The sequence below is a fragment of the Arachis ipaensis genome, chromosome B8, assembly GCF_059453495.1.
Source record: "Arachis ipaensis isolate K30076 ecotype BB chromosome B8, ASM5945349v1, whole genome shotgun sequence".
Taxonomy (NCBI): Eukaryota; Viridiplantae; Streptophyta; class Magnoliopsida; order Fabales; family Fabaceae; genus Arachis; species Arachis ipaensis.
Genome location: NC_142443.1, coordinates 110168696 through 110185502, shown reverse-complemented (window position 1 = coordinate 110185502; position 16807 = coordinate 110168696). Strand labels below are relative to the sequence as shown.

At 40.0% G+C, this 16807-nt stretch overlaps 1 protein-coding gene across 1 annotated transcript; it reads left to right on the top strand.

Annotated features, from left to right (window-relative positions):
- The first annotated feature begins 15591 nt into the window (after window positions 1-15591).
- On the top strand, window positions 15592-15972 carry LOC148549236 (uncharacterized). The gene has a single exon (XM_088495700.1). It carries the CDS (start codon window positions 15592-15594, stop codon window positions 15970-15972), a length of 381 nt encoding a protein of 126 aa, XP_088351826.1.
- The last annotated feature ends 835 nt before the right edge of the window (window positions 15973-16807 follow it).

The following is a 16807-nucleotide window of genomic DNA, read 5'->3' as shown; positions in this document are numbered from 1 at the left end:
ATCTTAAGGGCATTAGCCCAGCCAGATGCATGCACAAGATCCTATTGAAGGATGATGCTAAGCCAGTGGTTCAACCACAGAGGCGGCTAAATCCCGCCATGAAGGAGGTGGTGCAGAAAGAGGTCACTAAGTTACTGGAGGCTGGGATTATCTATCCTATTTCTGATAGCCCTTGGGTGAGCCCTGTCCATGTTGTCCTTAGGAAGGGAGGAATGACAGTGGTTCATAATGAAAAGAATGAACTGGTTCCTACAAGAACAGTTACAGGGTGGCGTATGTGTATTGACTAAAGAAGGCTCAATACAGCCACCAGGAAGGATCATTTTCCTTCACCATTCATAGACCAGATGATAGAGAGACTAGCCGGTCATGAATATTACTGCTTTTTGGATGGCTATTCAGGTTACAACCAAATTACAGTAGATCCTCAGGACCAAGAGAAAACAGCATTCATATGTCCTTCTGGAGTGTTTGCCTACAGAAGGATGCCTTTTGGTCTGTGTAATGCACCTGCAACCTTTCAGAGGTGCATGCTCTCTATCTTCTCTGATATGGTAGAGAAGTTTTTGGAAGTCTTCATGGATGACTTTTCAGTATTTGGAGACTCATTCAGCTCCTGCCTTAACCATTTAGCACTTGTTCTGAAAAGATGCCAAGAGACCAACCTAGTTTTAAACTGGGAAAAATGTCACTTTATGGTGATTGAAGGGATTGTCCTTGGGCATAAAATTTCAAACAAGGGAATATATGTGGATCGAGCTAAAGTTGAAGTAATTGAAAAATTACCACCACCTGCCAATGTTAAGGCAATCAGAAGCTTTCTGGGGCATGCAGGATTCTATAGGAGGTTTATAAAGGATTTTTCAAAAATTGCAAAACCTCTGAGCAATCTGCTAGCTGCTGACACACCATTTATGTTTGACACAGAGTGTCTGCAGGTGTTTGAGAACCTGAAAGCTAAGCTGGTCACAGCACCTGTCATTTCTGCACCAGACTGGACATTACCATTTGAACTAATGTGTGATGCCAGTGACCATGCTATTGGTGCAATATTGGGACAGAGGCATAATAAGCTTCTGCACGTCATTCACTATGCTAGCCGTATTTTGAATGATGCACAGAAGAATTACACAACCACAGAAAAAGAGCTGCTTGTAGTGGTTTATGCCATTGACAAGTTTAGATCATACTTAGTAGGATCAAAAGTGATTGTGTACACTGACCATGCTGCTCTTAAATATCTACTCACAAAGCAAGATTCAAAGCCCAGGCTCATAAGATGGGTGTTGCTTCTGCAAGAGTTTGATATAGAAATAAGAGACAGAAAAGGGACAAAGAATCAAGTAGCTGATCACCTGTCCCGGATAGAACCAGTAGCAGGAGCATCCCTCCCTCCTACTGAGATCTCTGAAACCTTTCTGGATGAGCAATTGTTTGCTATTCAGGAAGCTCTGTGGTTTGCAGACATTGTAAACTATAAGACACAAGGTTCTCCTTCCGTAACCATGGAGAGGAAGCATGAAAAGCTTCTCTCACTGCAGAGTTAACCAAAGCCCCCACAGTCAAACCCTAAGTTTGGTGTTGGGGGGCCACAACCAAACTCTAAGTTTGATGTTGAGCCCCCCCATTCAAACTCTAAGTTTGGTGTTGGGAGGTCCCAACATTGCTCTGAACAACTGTGAGGCTCCGTGAGAGCTCACTGTCAAGCTATTGACACTAAAGAAGCGCTTGTTGGGAGGCAACCCAATGTTAATTCATTATTTATTTTCTATTGTTATTTTATTTTTTAGGTTGATGATCATGTGGAGTCACAAAAACTACAAAAAAAAATAAAAAATAGGATGAAAAACAGCATTAAAAACATCACACCTTGGAGGAGGAGCACTCTGGCATTTAAACGCTAGAAACAAGCATCTGTCTGGCGTTTAATGCTAGAAACAAGCACCAAGCCGGCGTTTAACGCCAGAAACAAGCATCAACCTGGTGTTAAATGCCAGAAATAGGCTACATTTGGGCGTTTAACGCCAGAAACAGGTAGCAGTCTAGCGTTAAACGCCAGGATTGCATACAGAGGGCATTTTGCACGCTTAATTGGAGCAGGGATGCTAAATCCCTGACCCCTTAGGATCTGTGGACCCCACAGGATCCCCATCTACCCCACCTCTTCTTCTTTTGCTCGAGGACGAGCAAACATTTTAAGTTTGGTATGAAAAAAAAACATTGCTTTTTTTCTCCATAACCACTAATGCCTCAAGGGATGCACTTCCCTCCACAAAACTATTGGGAGCAAATCAACACTTCCCTAGGAGAATTAAGTTCCAACATGGGATAACTAAGGATGGAGCACCAAGAGCACTCCATCATCCTCTATGAGATTAGAGAAGATCAAAGAGCCATGAGGGAGGAGCAACAAAGGCAAGGAAGAACATAGAGGAGCTCAAGAGCACCATTGGTTCTTCAAGAGGAAGAAGACGCCACCCTCACTAAGGTGGACCCGTTCCTTAATCTCCTTGTCTATTTACTTTTTTGTTTTTCGTTTACTATACTCTATGTTTATTCATGTTTTTGTCTTTCATGATCATTAGTATTTAAGTGTCTATGCCTTGAAGTTATGAATGTCCTATGAATCCATCACCTCTCTTAAATGAAAAATGTTTTAATTACAAAAGAACAAGAAGTACATGGTTTCGAATTCATCCTTGAAACTAGTTTAATTATTTTGATGTGGTGACAATACTTTTTGTTTTCTGAATGAATGCTTGAACAGTGCATATGTCTTTTGAAATTGTTGTTTATGAATGTTAAATATGTTGGCTCTTGAAAGAATGATGATCAGGAGAAATGTTATTTGATAATCTGAAAAATCATGAAAATGATTCTTGAAGCAAGAAAAAGCAGTGAATACAAAAAGCAAGCAGAAAAAGCCAAAAGCTCTTTAAACCAAAAGGCAAGAGCAAAAAAAAAAAATAGCCCTTAAAACCAAAAGGCAAGGGTAATAAAAAGGATCCAAGGCTTTGAGCATCAGTGGATAGGAGGGTCTAAAGGAATAAAATCCTGGCCTAAGTGGCTAAACCAAGCTGTCCCTAACCATGTGCTTGTGGCGTGAAGGTGTCAAGTGAAAACTTGAGACTGAGCGGTTAGAGTCAAGGTCCAAAGCAAAAAAAAAAAAGAAGAGTGTGCTTAAGAACCCTGGACACCTCTAATTGGGGACTTTAGCAAAGCTGAGTCACAATCTGAAAAGGTTCACCCAATTACGTGTCTGTGGCATTTATGTATCCGGTGGTAATACTGGAAAACAAAGTGCTTAGGGCCACGGCCAAGACTCATAAAGTAACTGTGTTCAAGAATCAACATACTGAACTAGGAGAATCAATAACACTATCTGAATTCTGAGTTCCTATAGATGCCAATCATTCTGAACTTCAAGGGATAAAGTGAGATGCCAAAACTATTCAGAGGCAAAAAGCTACTAGTCCCGCTCGTCTATTTGGAGCTAAGTTTCATTGATATTTTGAAATTTATAGTATGTTCTCTTCTTTTTATCCTATTTGATTTTCAGTTGCTTGGGGACAAGCAACAATTTAAGTTTGGTGTTGTGATGAGCGGATAATTTATACGCTTTTTGGCATTGTTTTTACATAGTTTTTAGTATGATTTAGTTAATTTTCGTTATATTTTTATTAGTTTCTAAATAAAAATCACATTTCTGGACTTTACTATGATTTTGTGTGTTTTTCTGTAATTTCAGGTATTTTCTGGCTGAAATTGAGGGAGCTGAGCAAAAATCTAATTCAGGCTGTAAAAGGACTGCTGATGCAGTTGGATTCTGACCTCCCTGCACTCGGAATGGATTTTCTGGAGCTACAAGAATCCAATTGGCGCGCTTTCAATTGCGTTGGAAAGTAGACATCTAGGGCTTTCCAATAATATATAATATTCCATACTTTGTACAAGGATAGACGATGTAAACTGGCGTTCAATGCCAGTTCCATGTTGCAGCCTGGCGTCAAACGCCAGAAACAGGTTACAAATTGGAGTTGAACGCCAGAAATAGGTTACAACCTGGCGTTTAACTCCAGAAACAGCCCAGGCACGTGAGAAGCTTAAGTCTCAGCCCCAGCACACACCAAGTGGGCCCCAGAAGTGGATTTCTGCACTATCTATCATAGTTTACTCATTTCCTGTAAACCTAGGTTACTAGTTTAGTATTTAAACAACTTTTAGAGATTTATTTTGTAACTCATGACAGTTTAGATCTGAACTTTGTACTCTTTGACGGCATGAGTGTCTAAACTCCATTGTTGGGGGGTGAGGAGCTCTGCTGTGTCTCAATGAATTAATGCAATTACTTCTGTTTTCCATTCAAACACGCTTGTTTCTATCTAAGATGTTCATTCGCACTTCAATATGATGGATGTGATGATCCGTGACACTTATCACCATCCTCAACCTATGAACGCGTGCCTGACAACCACCTCCGTTCTACATTCGATTGAATGAGTATCTCTTGGATTCCTTAATCAGAATCTTCGTGGTATAAGCTAGAATCCATTGGCAGCATTCTTGAGAATCCGGAAAGTCTAAACCTTGTCTGTGGTATTCCGAGTAGGATTCAAGGATTGAATGACTGTGACGAGCTTCAAACTCACAAGGGTTGGGCGTAGTGACAGATGCAAAAGGATCAATGGATCCTATTCCAGCATGAGTGAGAACCGACAGATGATTAACCGTGCGGTGACAGCGCACCTGGACCATTTTCACTGAGAGGACGGATGGTAGCCATTGATAACGGTGATCCACCAACACACAGCTTGCCATAGGAGGAACCTTGCGTGCGTGAAGAAGAAGACAGGGGAAAAGTAGAGATTCAGAAGACAAAACATCTCCAAAACTCCAACATATTCTCCATTACTGCATAACAAGTATCTATTTCATGCTCTCTTATTTTTCGCAATTCAAACTGATAAATATAATTGATATCCTGACTAAGAGTTACAAGATAACCATAGATTGCTTCAAGCCAACAATCTCCATGGGATTCGACCCTTACTCACGTAAGGTATTACTTGGACGACCCAGTGCACTTGCTGGTTAGTTGTGCGAATTTGTAAGAAATAGTAATATTGACATTGACATATACAAATTCGTGCACCAGAGGCCACAACCAAACTCTAAGTTTGGTGTTGAACCACCACATTCAAACTCTAAGTTTGGTGTTGGGAGGTTCCAACATTGCTCTGATTATCTATGAGGCTCAATGAGAGCTCACTGTCAAGCTATTGACACTAAAGAAGCGCTTGTTGGGAGGCAACCCAATGTTATTTAATCATATTTATTTTATTTTCTTTTTGTTATTTCATGTTTTATTAGGTTGATTATCATGTGAAGTCACAAAAACTACTGAAAAATTAAAAACAGAATGAAAAACAGCATTGAAAATAGTACACCCTGGAGGAGAGCAGTCTGGCGTTTAAACGCCAGAAACAAGCATCTGTCTGGCATTTAACGCCAGAAACTGGCACCAAGCTGGCGTTTAACGCCAGAAACAAACATCTGCCTGGCGTTAAACGCCAGAAACAAGCTACATTTGGGCGTTTAACGCCAGAAACAGGCAGCAGTCTGGCGTTAAACGCCAGGATTGCACAGCAAGGGCGTTTTATACGCCTAATTGTAGCAGGGATGCTAAGTCCTTGACCCCACTTGATCTGTGGATCCCACAGGATCCCCACCTCTTCTTCTCTCCTCTTCACACCTTTCCACAACATTCTTCCCCAAAATAACCTCCACCAATCACCTCCAATTCCTCTCCAAAACCATCATACCCCCACCTACACCCATCCACTCAAATTAAAACCATCAGTCCTTCCTTTTCACACATCATAACCACCTTAAACCCCCAGTGCCCGAACCATTCACACACCTCCATCTCCTCCATTTTCTTCTTCTTCTACTACTTCCTTTCTTCTTTTGCTCGGGGACGAGCAAACCTTTTAAGTTTGGTGTGGTAAAAGCATTGCTTTTTGTTTTTCCATAACCATTTATGACACCTAAGGCCAGAGAAACCTCTAGAAAGAGGAAAGGGAAGGCAAAAGCTTCCACCTCTGAGTCATGGGAGATGGAGAGATTTATCTCAAAAGCTCATCACTAAGAAAAGGATGGAGTAAACAAGAGAGTCCACTTATAGACCTCAACAAGAACATTAGGAAATTCCTCACCATGAAATCCCTGAGATGCCTCAAGGGATGCACTTTCCTCCACAAAACTATTGGGAGCAAATCAACACCTCCCTAGGAGAATTAAGTTCCAATATGGGACAACTAAGGGTGGAGCACCAAGAGCATTCCATCATCCTCCATGAAATTAGAGAAGATCAAAAAGCTATGAGGGAGGAGCAACAAAGACAAGGAAGAGACATAGAGGAGCTCAAGAACACCATTGGTTCTTCAAGAAGAGGAAGACGCCACCCTCACTAAGGTGGACCCGTTCCTTAATCTCCTTGTCCTTACTTTCTATTTTTCGTTTATTATGCTTTATGTTTTATTTATGTTTGTGTCTTTACTATATGATCACTAGTGTCTAAGTATCTATGCCTTAAAGATATGAATATGAATCCATCACATCTCTTAAATGAAAACTGTTCTAAAAACAAAGGAACAAGAAGTACATGGTTTTAAATTCATCCTTGAAACTAGTTTAATTATTTTGATGTGGTGGTAATACTTTTTATTTTCTGAATGTATGCTTGAATAGTGCATATGTCTTTTGAATTTGATGTTTATGAATATTAAATATGTTGGCTCTTGAAAGAATGATGAAAAGGAGAAATGTTATTTGATAATCTGAAAAATTATAAAAATGATTCTTGAAGCAAGAAAAAGCAGTGAATACAAAAGCTTGCAGAAAAAAAAATATGGCGAAAAAAAAAAGAGAAAAAGAAAAAGCAAGCAGAAAAAGCCAAAAGCTCTTTAAACCAAAAGGCAAGAGAAAAAAGCCAATAGCCCTTAAAACCAAAAGGCAAGGGTAATAAAAAGGATCCAAGGCTTTGAGCATCAGTGGATAGGAGGGCCTAAAGGAATAAAATCCTGGCCTAAGCGGCTAAACCAAGCTGTCCCTAACCATGTGCTTCGGGCGTGAAGGTGTCAAGTGAAAACTTGAGACTGAGCGGTTAAAGTCAAGGTCCAAAGCAAAAAGAAGAGTGTGCTTAAGAACCCTGGACACCTCTAATTGGGGACTTTAGCAAAGCTGAGTCCCAATCTGAAAAGGTTCACCCAGTTATGTGTCTGTGGCATTTATGTATCCGGTGGTAATACTGGAAAACAAAGTGCTTAGGGCCACGGCCAAGACTCATAAAGTAGCTGTGTTCAAGAATCAACATACTGAACTAGAAGAATCAATAACACTATCGGAATTCTAAGTTCCTATAGATGCCAATCATTCTGAACCTCAATAGATAAAGCGAGATGCCAAAACTATTCAAGAGGCAAAAAGCTACAAGTCCCGCTCATTTGATTGGAGCTAAGTTACATTGATATTTTGGAATTTATAGTATATTCTCTTCTTTTTATCCTATTTGATTTTCAGTTGCTTGGGGACAAGCAACAATTTAAGTTTGGTGATGTGATGAGCGGATAATTTATACGCTTTTTGGCATTGTTTTTACATAGTTTTCGGTATGATTTAGTTAGTTTTTAGTATATTTTTATTAGTTTTTAATTAAAATTCACATTTATGGACTTTACTATGAGTTTGTGTGTTTTTCTGTGATTTCAGGTATTTTCTGGCTGAAATTGAGGGACTTGAGCAAAAATCAGATTCAGAGGTTGAAGAAGGACTGCAGATGCTGTTGGATTCTGACCTCTCTGCACTCAAAGTGGATTTTCTGGAGCTACAGAACTCCAAATGGCGCGCTCTCAATTGCGTTAGAAAGTAGACATCTAGGGCTTTCCAGAAATATATAATAGTCCGTACTTTGATTAAAGATAGAAGACGTCAACTTGAGTTGAACGCCAGTTCCATGCTGCATTCTGGAGTCAAACGCCAGAAACAAGTTGCAAAGTGGAGTTAAACGCCAGAAACAGGTTACAAACTGGCGTTCAACTCCAAGAAAGACCTCTACACGTGTAAATCTCAATGCTCAGCTCAAGCACACACCAAGTGGGCCCCAAAAGTGGATTTCTGCATCATTTACTCATTTCTGTAAACCCTAGTAACTAGTTTAGTATAAATAGGACTTTTTACTATTGTATTTACATCTTTAGTTTCATCTTTAGATCACATTTGGGGGCTGGCCTCTCGTCCATGCCTGAACCTTATCACTTATGTATTTTCAACGGTAGAGTTTCTACACTCCATAGATTAAGGTGTGGAGCTCTGCTGTTCCTCATGAATTAATACAAAGTACTACTGTTTTTCTATTCAATTCAAGCTTCTTCCGCTTCTAAGATATCCATTCGCACCCAAGAACATGATGAATGTGATGATTATGTGACGCTCATCATCATTCTCACTTATGAACACGTGCCTGACAAACACTTCCATTCTATATGCAAACAAGCTAGAATGAATATCTCTTAGATATCTAATACAGGGGACTGAGTCCGAGATATTAGAATCTTCGTGGTATAAGTTAGAACCCATGGATGGCCATTCTTGAGATCCAAAAAGTCTAAACCTTGTCTGTGGTATTCTGAGTAGGATCTGGGAAGGGATGGCTGTGACGAGCTTCAAACTCGCGAGTGCTGGGCGTAGTGACAGATGCAAAAGGATAGTAAATCCTATTCCAGTATGATCGAGAACCGACAGATGATTAGCCATGCAGTGACAGCGCATTGGACCATTTTCACAGAGAGGATGGGATGTAGCCATTGACAACAGTGATGCCCTACATAAAGCTTTCCATGGAAAGGAGTAGGAATGGTTGGATGAAGACAGCAGGAAAGCAGAGGTTCAGAGTAACGAAAGCATCTCTACACACTTATCTGAAACTCTCACCAATGAATTACATAAGTATCTCTATCCTATTTCAATTATCTTTTAGTATACTATAATCTCTTAATACATTTGAATCCGCCTGACTGAGATTTACAAGGTGACCATAGCTTGCTTCAAGCTGACAATCTCCATGGGATCGACCCTTACTCACGTAAGGTTTATTACTTGGACGACCCAGTGCACTTGCTGGTTAGTTGTGCGAAGTTGTGACAAAGAATTAAGATTATGAACGTGCATATAAAGTTTTTAGCGCCGTTACCAAGGAATGGAACCGTCATGATTTCTGCGCACCACCTTCCAATTTTGTATGTTTCCTTTCCATCCTTTAAGTCATTCCTGCCTTAGAAGATCTGAAATTACTCAACACACGAATCACGGCATCGGATAGAAATAAAGGGTAATCAAAATATTTATTTTTTAAGCATAGGAAACATGTTTTTCACATACATCACATAATAAGGAAGGGAAAGTAAAACCATGAAATTAATATGAATAAGTGGGTGAAGGATTGAATAAATCACTCAATTTGAGCACAAAATATATCATAAAATATGGGTTTATCAGGCGTGCCACTTGAAGACCCAGGCATGGCACGCCAATGCAAGAGAAGGCCAAAGCAAGGCTGGGCGTGCCACTTGGTGTCGAAGGCGTGGCACGCCAAGCTTAAAAGAACCACATTAAAGTGGGCGTGCCACTTGAGCATCAAGGCGTGGCACGCCAGTACAAGTTTCCAGAGAAGAAGTTCAAGGTCTAAAGCACTTGGGCATGCTACTTAGTGTCGAAGGTGTGGTACGCCAGCTCCAAATCATCACTTGGGTGTGCCACTTGAAGAGCCAGGCGTGGCACGCCAAGCCTAAAGGAGCCACCTTAAGAGGGGCGTGCCACTTGAGCATCAAGGCGTACTACGCCAGTACAAAATTCCAGAGGAGAAGATAGAGTACCAAATATATGGGCGTGCCACTTGGTGTGGAAGACGTGGCATGCTACATACTGTTTCCCACTTGGGCGTTGATAAACCACTATTTTATGGTTTATATTGTGTTTAATTGTGTGGTTTTATCAAATCTTTACCCACTTATTCATTAAATAAGCATGCATTTATAATTCCTTCCTAAAAATACTTTATAGTTGAAAACTTGCTTCCTAGAGACTTTTAATTTTATATTTTAATTCTCCTTTATTCCATTGCCGTGATCTGTGTGTTAAGTGTTTCAGGCTTTATAAGGCATGAATGACTTGGAGATTGGAAAGGAAGCTTGCAAAAATGGAAGGAACACAAGAAATTAAGGAGATAACCAGCGAGAAGTGACGCGGGCGCATGGCTCACGCGGCCACGCGATATAGAGGAAATTGCAGTGACACGAACGCATGGCCCACGCAACCACGCGGATTGGAAATTGCACCAGTGACGCGAAGGCGTGGACGACGCGCACGCGTGGCAAGGCAAAACGCTGGATGACGCGAACGCCTGGATGACGCGATCGCGTGACATGCGCGATCTGTAGAATCTGCAGAATTCGCTGGGGGCAATTTTCGGCCATGTTTTGACCCAATTTTCGGCCCAGAAAAGCAGATTAGGGCCAGGGAATATGCAGAGACCAGAGACAACATTCATTCCACATAGTTTTAGTTTTAGATCTAATTTTACCTCTCCTCTAGGTTTTCTCTCTACATATTCATAGTTCTTAGGATTTGATTTTATTGCTTTTTGGATTGGAACATTGAAAAGAGTTATTACCTCCGTCAAGACTTCACCATTCTAGTTTGTTTCCTTACTTGTCACTTACTCTTTCATGTTCTTTATTTACTCAGAGTTACTCTTGGATTATTTCTAGAATTTATTTATACAAGAATTACTTTTATTTTTAATTGATCCTTTTGATTATTATTTATTATGTCTTTCATAATTTCTCTTCTTTATTTTGTGAAATTTACATTCATAATGAGCGAGTAGTTCCATAACTTGATTGGGAGATGATTGAAAGGAAACCTTGAGTTGGGTTACTTAAAAGAAAAATTGTAATTAGGTTTATTGTTGGATCACCCTCTAGTCATTGACACTAGTCCTTCCCAAGGGAGAGGATTAGGACTTGTGACCAGAAATAGCTTTCCAACTTGCTTGAGTTTCCTCTACCTAGTAAAGGATAACTAAGTAGAACAACCTTCAATTACCAATTAATCTTGAGAGTACTCCAACAAGAATAGGGCTTCCAACTAATCTACTCCCAGTCAAGGTCTTTATTTAAATTACATAAATTCTCTAATTTACTTTCCTGTTTACCAACTCAACTCATTTTAGAAAACATCTGATTAATAAAATAGCACACCTTTCTGCAACTCGTTGGGAGACGACCTGGGATTCATACTCCCAGTATTTTAATTTTAATTTTGTTACAACCCTTCTAAATTGATAAGTAGATTTTCGGTTAGTTAAGAACTGTACTTGCAACGTATCTCTTATAAAAATTTCTTAACTCACCAATTTCTGCCACGTCAGGCGTGCTACTTGGGCCTCAGGCGTGGCATGCCAGCATCATCAATCAACAAGAAGAAGACTTGGGCATGCCACTTGAGTTCTAGGCGTGGCACGCCATCAAAGAAAACAAGCATATACAAGGGGCGTGGTACGCCAGACCATGGGCGTGCCACGCCAGTTCAATCATCAAGAAAGAAGAACTAAGCACACATAATGGGCGTGGCATGCCAGATGATAAACCACTATTTCATGGTTTATCTTGTGCTCAATTGAGTGGTTTTTATCAACTCTTTACCCATTTATTCATACCAATCGCATGCTTTATGTCTTCCTTCCTGATTTTGTGCTATGATTAAAAACATGCTTCTTTTGCCTTTATATTGCTAATATTAATCCTCTCTTATCACCATTAGATGCCTTGATATGTGTGTTAAGTGATTTCAGAGATTACCAGACCCTGGGCGTGCCATGCCAGTTCAACTTTTCAGAGAGGAGAAGAAGGAGGAAAAGGCCTGGGCGTGCCACTTGGGTTTGAAGGCGTGGCACACTAGGCCAACCAAAGCTTAAGAAGACCCTGGGCGTGCCACTTGGGCTCGAAGGCGTGGCATGCCAGGGACTCCAACACATGGAGCGTGCCACTTAAGGAGTTGGGCGTGGCGCGCCAAGCCAAATTGGAGGCTGGGCGTGGCACCCCTTTTGAACGCCAATCACACGCCAGCCTGGAAGGTCATGTTTATCGAGTTTTCTTTTCCCTCCAAATTGTATTTTTCTTTTTTCTTTTGTATTTTCTTTATTCTAGTGCTAGGAGTAGTGTAAATAACCCCTGAAAGTACTGAAAAGGAGGTTAGCTGTTAGTGGGATTGTGAGTAGTGGCTCTGTTGAAGTATAGTTAGATTTACTTTTCACATTATCTCTTCCATCTCTTGTACTTTTCTCTTGAGCTATGAGTAGCTAAATTCCCTCTCATTGAGAGAGGGAGCTCTGTTGTACTTGATGGATTAATGATAGTGAATTTTTTCTTCTCTTCATCTTCTCTTTGATTTGCTAGAAGGATTTTCGTTCTTCATGCTTAGCATTCAATTATCTTGGAAAAGGGGTTGAATACAAAATGGGTTTCATGGGAACCTTGGAAAAGGAAACATGAAATCATGCTAGAAATCCGTTCTCACACTTGAGTAGGATCTGGGTTTTGGTGTTTGGATATGGTGACATATAATTCTCTCTGTACCTGGACCTATGATGATGTGTGGTATAATCAGGGACCAAGCATATCTCTCTTCATGAGCAATTAGACTAAGGAATTGGCTATTTATCAAGATCTGAGAGATTGAATCACCAAGGGATTGGGGTTCAATCAATCATGATTGCCAAGAGGTCAATGAGTTGCATGATTGAAGATAAGTTAAACTGGATTTAATCCAAAGAGAACAACATCTCCTGATCTCAATGAATTCCCCCTATTCTTACCTTCCACCTTCTTTATAGCTTTCTTTACATTCTGTCACTCCCCATTCCCATTTACAATTAAGTCATTTATGTTTTTGTATTTTACATTATTGTTATTTTCTTTTCTGTACTTTACTGCTTCTCTTTACTTTTGAGTCATTTAGTTTCCTGTTCATTTACAATTCTACAATCACATTCTATATTGTTCAGCTTAACTAATTCACCAATTGATTAAATTTGCTTAAATCTACCAATCTCTGTGGATACGATCCCGCTCCACTGTGGGTTATTACTTGACGATAATTTTGGTGCGCTTGCCAAAAGAACGGATTCATCATTTTTATACGGGGAGTGAATTCTGGTCATGAACTTTTATGGCGCCGTTGCCGGGGAATTAGTCCTTCAATGTGCATGCACAAAATCCTACTTGAAGAAGGAGCCAAGCCATGAATGAAGTAGTCCAAAAAGAGGTGTTGAAATTGTGACAAGCTGGGGTGATCTATCCAATCTCGGACAGCCCTTAGGTAAGCCCAGTGCAAGTAGTCCCTAAGAAAGGAGGGGTCACTATTGTACCAAATAAGAAGAATGAGCTGATACCTACAAGAACAGTGACCGGCTGGTGCATGTGCATTGATTATAGGAAGCTTAATGAAGCCACCAGGATGGATCACTTCCTCCTACCTTTCATGGACCAGATGCTAGAAAGACTTGCGAGACATGAATATTATTGCTTCTTGGACAGTTACTTTGGTTACAACCAAATAGTTGTAGATCCTAAGGACCAAGAAAAGACCTTATTTACCTGTCCCTACGGTATTTTTGCTTATAAGAGAATGCCCTTTGGATTGTGCAATGCACCTGCAACATTCCAAAGGTGCATGCTCTCCATATTTTCAGACAAGATTGAAAGATTTATTGAAGTGTTTATGGATGACTTCTCTGTGTTTGGTGATTCATATTCTAACTGCTTACACCACTTAGCCTTGGTGCTAAAGAGATGCCAAGAAACCAACCTCGTTTTGAATTGGGAAAAGTGCCACTTTATGGTTGCGGATGGGTGGTTCTTGGCCACAAGATCTCAAAAAGAGGCATAGAGGTGGACAAGGCCAAGGTGGAGGTAATTGAAAAATTACCCCCACCTTGCAATGTTAAAGTAGTTAGAAGTTTTCTAGGACATGCTGGCTTCTATAGGAGGTTCATTAGAGATTTCTCAAAGGTTGCCAAACTTCTAAGCAACCTGCTCATCTCTAATGTACCTTTTGTTTTTGATAAAGAATGCATGCTAGCCTTTGAAGAGCTTAAGAACAAACTTTCCTCTGCACCTATCATAACACCACCCTGTTGGGATCTACCCTTTGAGTTGATGTGTGATGCATCTGAATTTACTGTTGGTGCTATTTTAGGACAGAAGAGGGACAAATTGGTGCCTGTCATTTTATTATGCCAGCAAAATCTTTAATGAGAATCAAAGGAACTATACCACTATAGAGAAGGAATTACTTGCCATTGTCTTTGCTTTTGACAAATTTAGATCATATCTTATTGGCTCTAAAGTAATTGTATTCACTGATCATGCAGCACTCAAATATTTGCTTACCAAACAAGAGTCCAAGCCCAGACTAATAAGGTGGATCCTGCTACTCCAAGAGTTTGACATTGAAATTAAAGATAGGAGTGGAGCAGAGAACAAAGTGGCTGACCACTTATCAAGGATCCCACAAAAAGAAGATGAGGCACACCAATTTGCAATAAATAAGAGCTTCCCTGATGAGCAGTTGATGATGATCCAAGAAGCTCCTTGGTTTGCAGACATAGCCAATTTCAAGGCTAACATCAACAAACCCATGAGGGGAAAGCTAATCAAAGATGCTAAACACTACATTTGGGATGAGCCCTAGTTGTTCAAAAAGTGTGCTGATGGGATCTTAAAAAGGTGTATTTCCTGTGAGGAAGGGCAAGAAGTACTCTGGCAATGTCATGGATCTGCATATGGAGGCCATTTTAGTGGGGAAAGAACTGCAGCCAAGCTGCTACAATGTGGGTTCTACTAGCCAATAATGTTCAAGAATGCAAAGGACTTGTTAACAAGATGCAATAAATGCCAAAGAGCTGGAAGTCTACCCAAGAAAAATGAGATGCCACAAAAATTTATAATGGAATTGGAGTTGTTCGATGTGTGAGGAATTGATTTCATGAGGCCATTTTCCTCCTCATACTCAAACAACTATATATTAGTGGCTGTAGAGTATGTGTCAAAGTGGGTAGAAGCCATAGCCACAGCAACAAATGATAACAAGGTTGTGATGAACTTCTTGAGAAAAAATATCTTCAGCCGATTTAGAGTTCCTAGAGCCCTTATTAGTGATGAAGGGACACACTTCTGCAATAGGCAACTTGAAGCACTCCTCCTTAAATATGGGGTAAAGCACAAGGTGGCAACTCCATACCATCCACAGATCAACGGGCAAGCTAAGATTTCAAATAGGGAGCTCAAAAGAATTCTTGAAAAAACTATTGGAAGCTCAAGAAAGGATTGGTCTAAGAAAATGGATGATGCATTATGGGCCTATAGGAAAGCCTTCAAAACACCTATTGGGATGTCTCCATACCAATTGGTGTTTGGTAAGGCTTGTCACTTACCAGTTGAGCTTGAACATAGAGCATTCTGGGCTCTAAAAATGTTGAATTTTGATGACCAAGCTACTGGAGAAAGAAGGCTAATGCAACTCAATGAGCTGGAAGAATTCAGAAATCAAGCTTATGATAGTGCAAAGATTTACAAGGAAAACACAAAGAGGTGGCATGATCAAAAGATAGTAAGGAGAGAGTTCACAGAAGGTCAGAAAGTGCTGCTATACAACTCAAGGCTCAAGTTCTTCCTAGGGAAGCTTAAGTCTCGATGGTCTGGACCTTTCACCATCCTCAAGGTGTTTCCCTATGGACATGTAGATCTCATAGAGGACAAAACACAAAGAACTTTCACTGTAAATGGTCATAGACTCAAGCATTACTTAGAAGACTCTTTGGAGGAGCAAAGAGTGAGCTACAACCTTAACTAAGAAGGAAGGAACATCAAGCTAATGACGCTAAAGAAGTGCTGGTTGGGAGGCACCCCAACACTCTATATCCTTTTGATTTATTGCTTTCTTAGAAGTAGCTTAAAACTGTCAATTTAGGTAGTTTAAGTTCCAGTTTAATATTTTTGTTTCACTGCTTTCTAAAGGTAGATTGTAAGTGGTAAATTAGGAAGTTTAAATATCAATTTTTGTTAGTTAGAGAATTTTCAATTTGTTGTCTTTTTTCTTTGGAAGTGCAATCTGATGAACACAATTACTAATTATGAGTAATTGGACTGGGAACTAGCTAAAAAGCTAAGTTTGGTGTGGCCACTAACCCACTTAATCTAGAATTTCAACCATTTAAATGAATTAACTTTGAGAAGTAAGCCCGGAGATTAAGTTTGGTGTGGCCACCACCATATGAAAATCACACTGTAAGCCCAACACGATTCAAGTTTGAAAACATTTAATAAATTGGTGGGTGCATAAAAGTTGGTTTTAATGTGTTCAGTGGGGATTTGAAGTGAAGGAATGTGAAAGGATTGGAATTATTTCATTTTTATGAACACATTAAAACCCAATGATGAAACCAATTTATTAGATGCAATGGGATTAAGTTTGGTGTCCCAAGGGACACTCATCAGTTGTAATTTCATTGGCTCATACTATAAGGAATGTGAAGGATTCTTTTATCATTACTAATGGGGTTTTGCTTTTTTATTTTCAGGGGAAAGGATGGGGCCTACATGATTGATAGCTCATAAAGCAAGAAGTCAAAGTGTACTTGCACTTTGGAACTCAACACATGCAGGAAGCAAAAAGGGATAAGGATTGG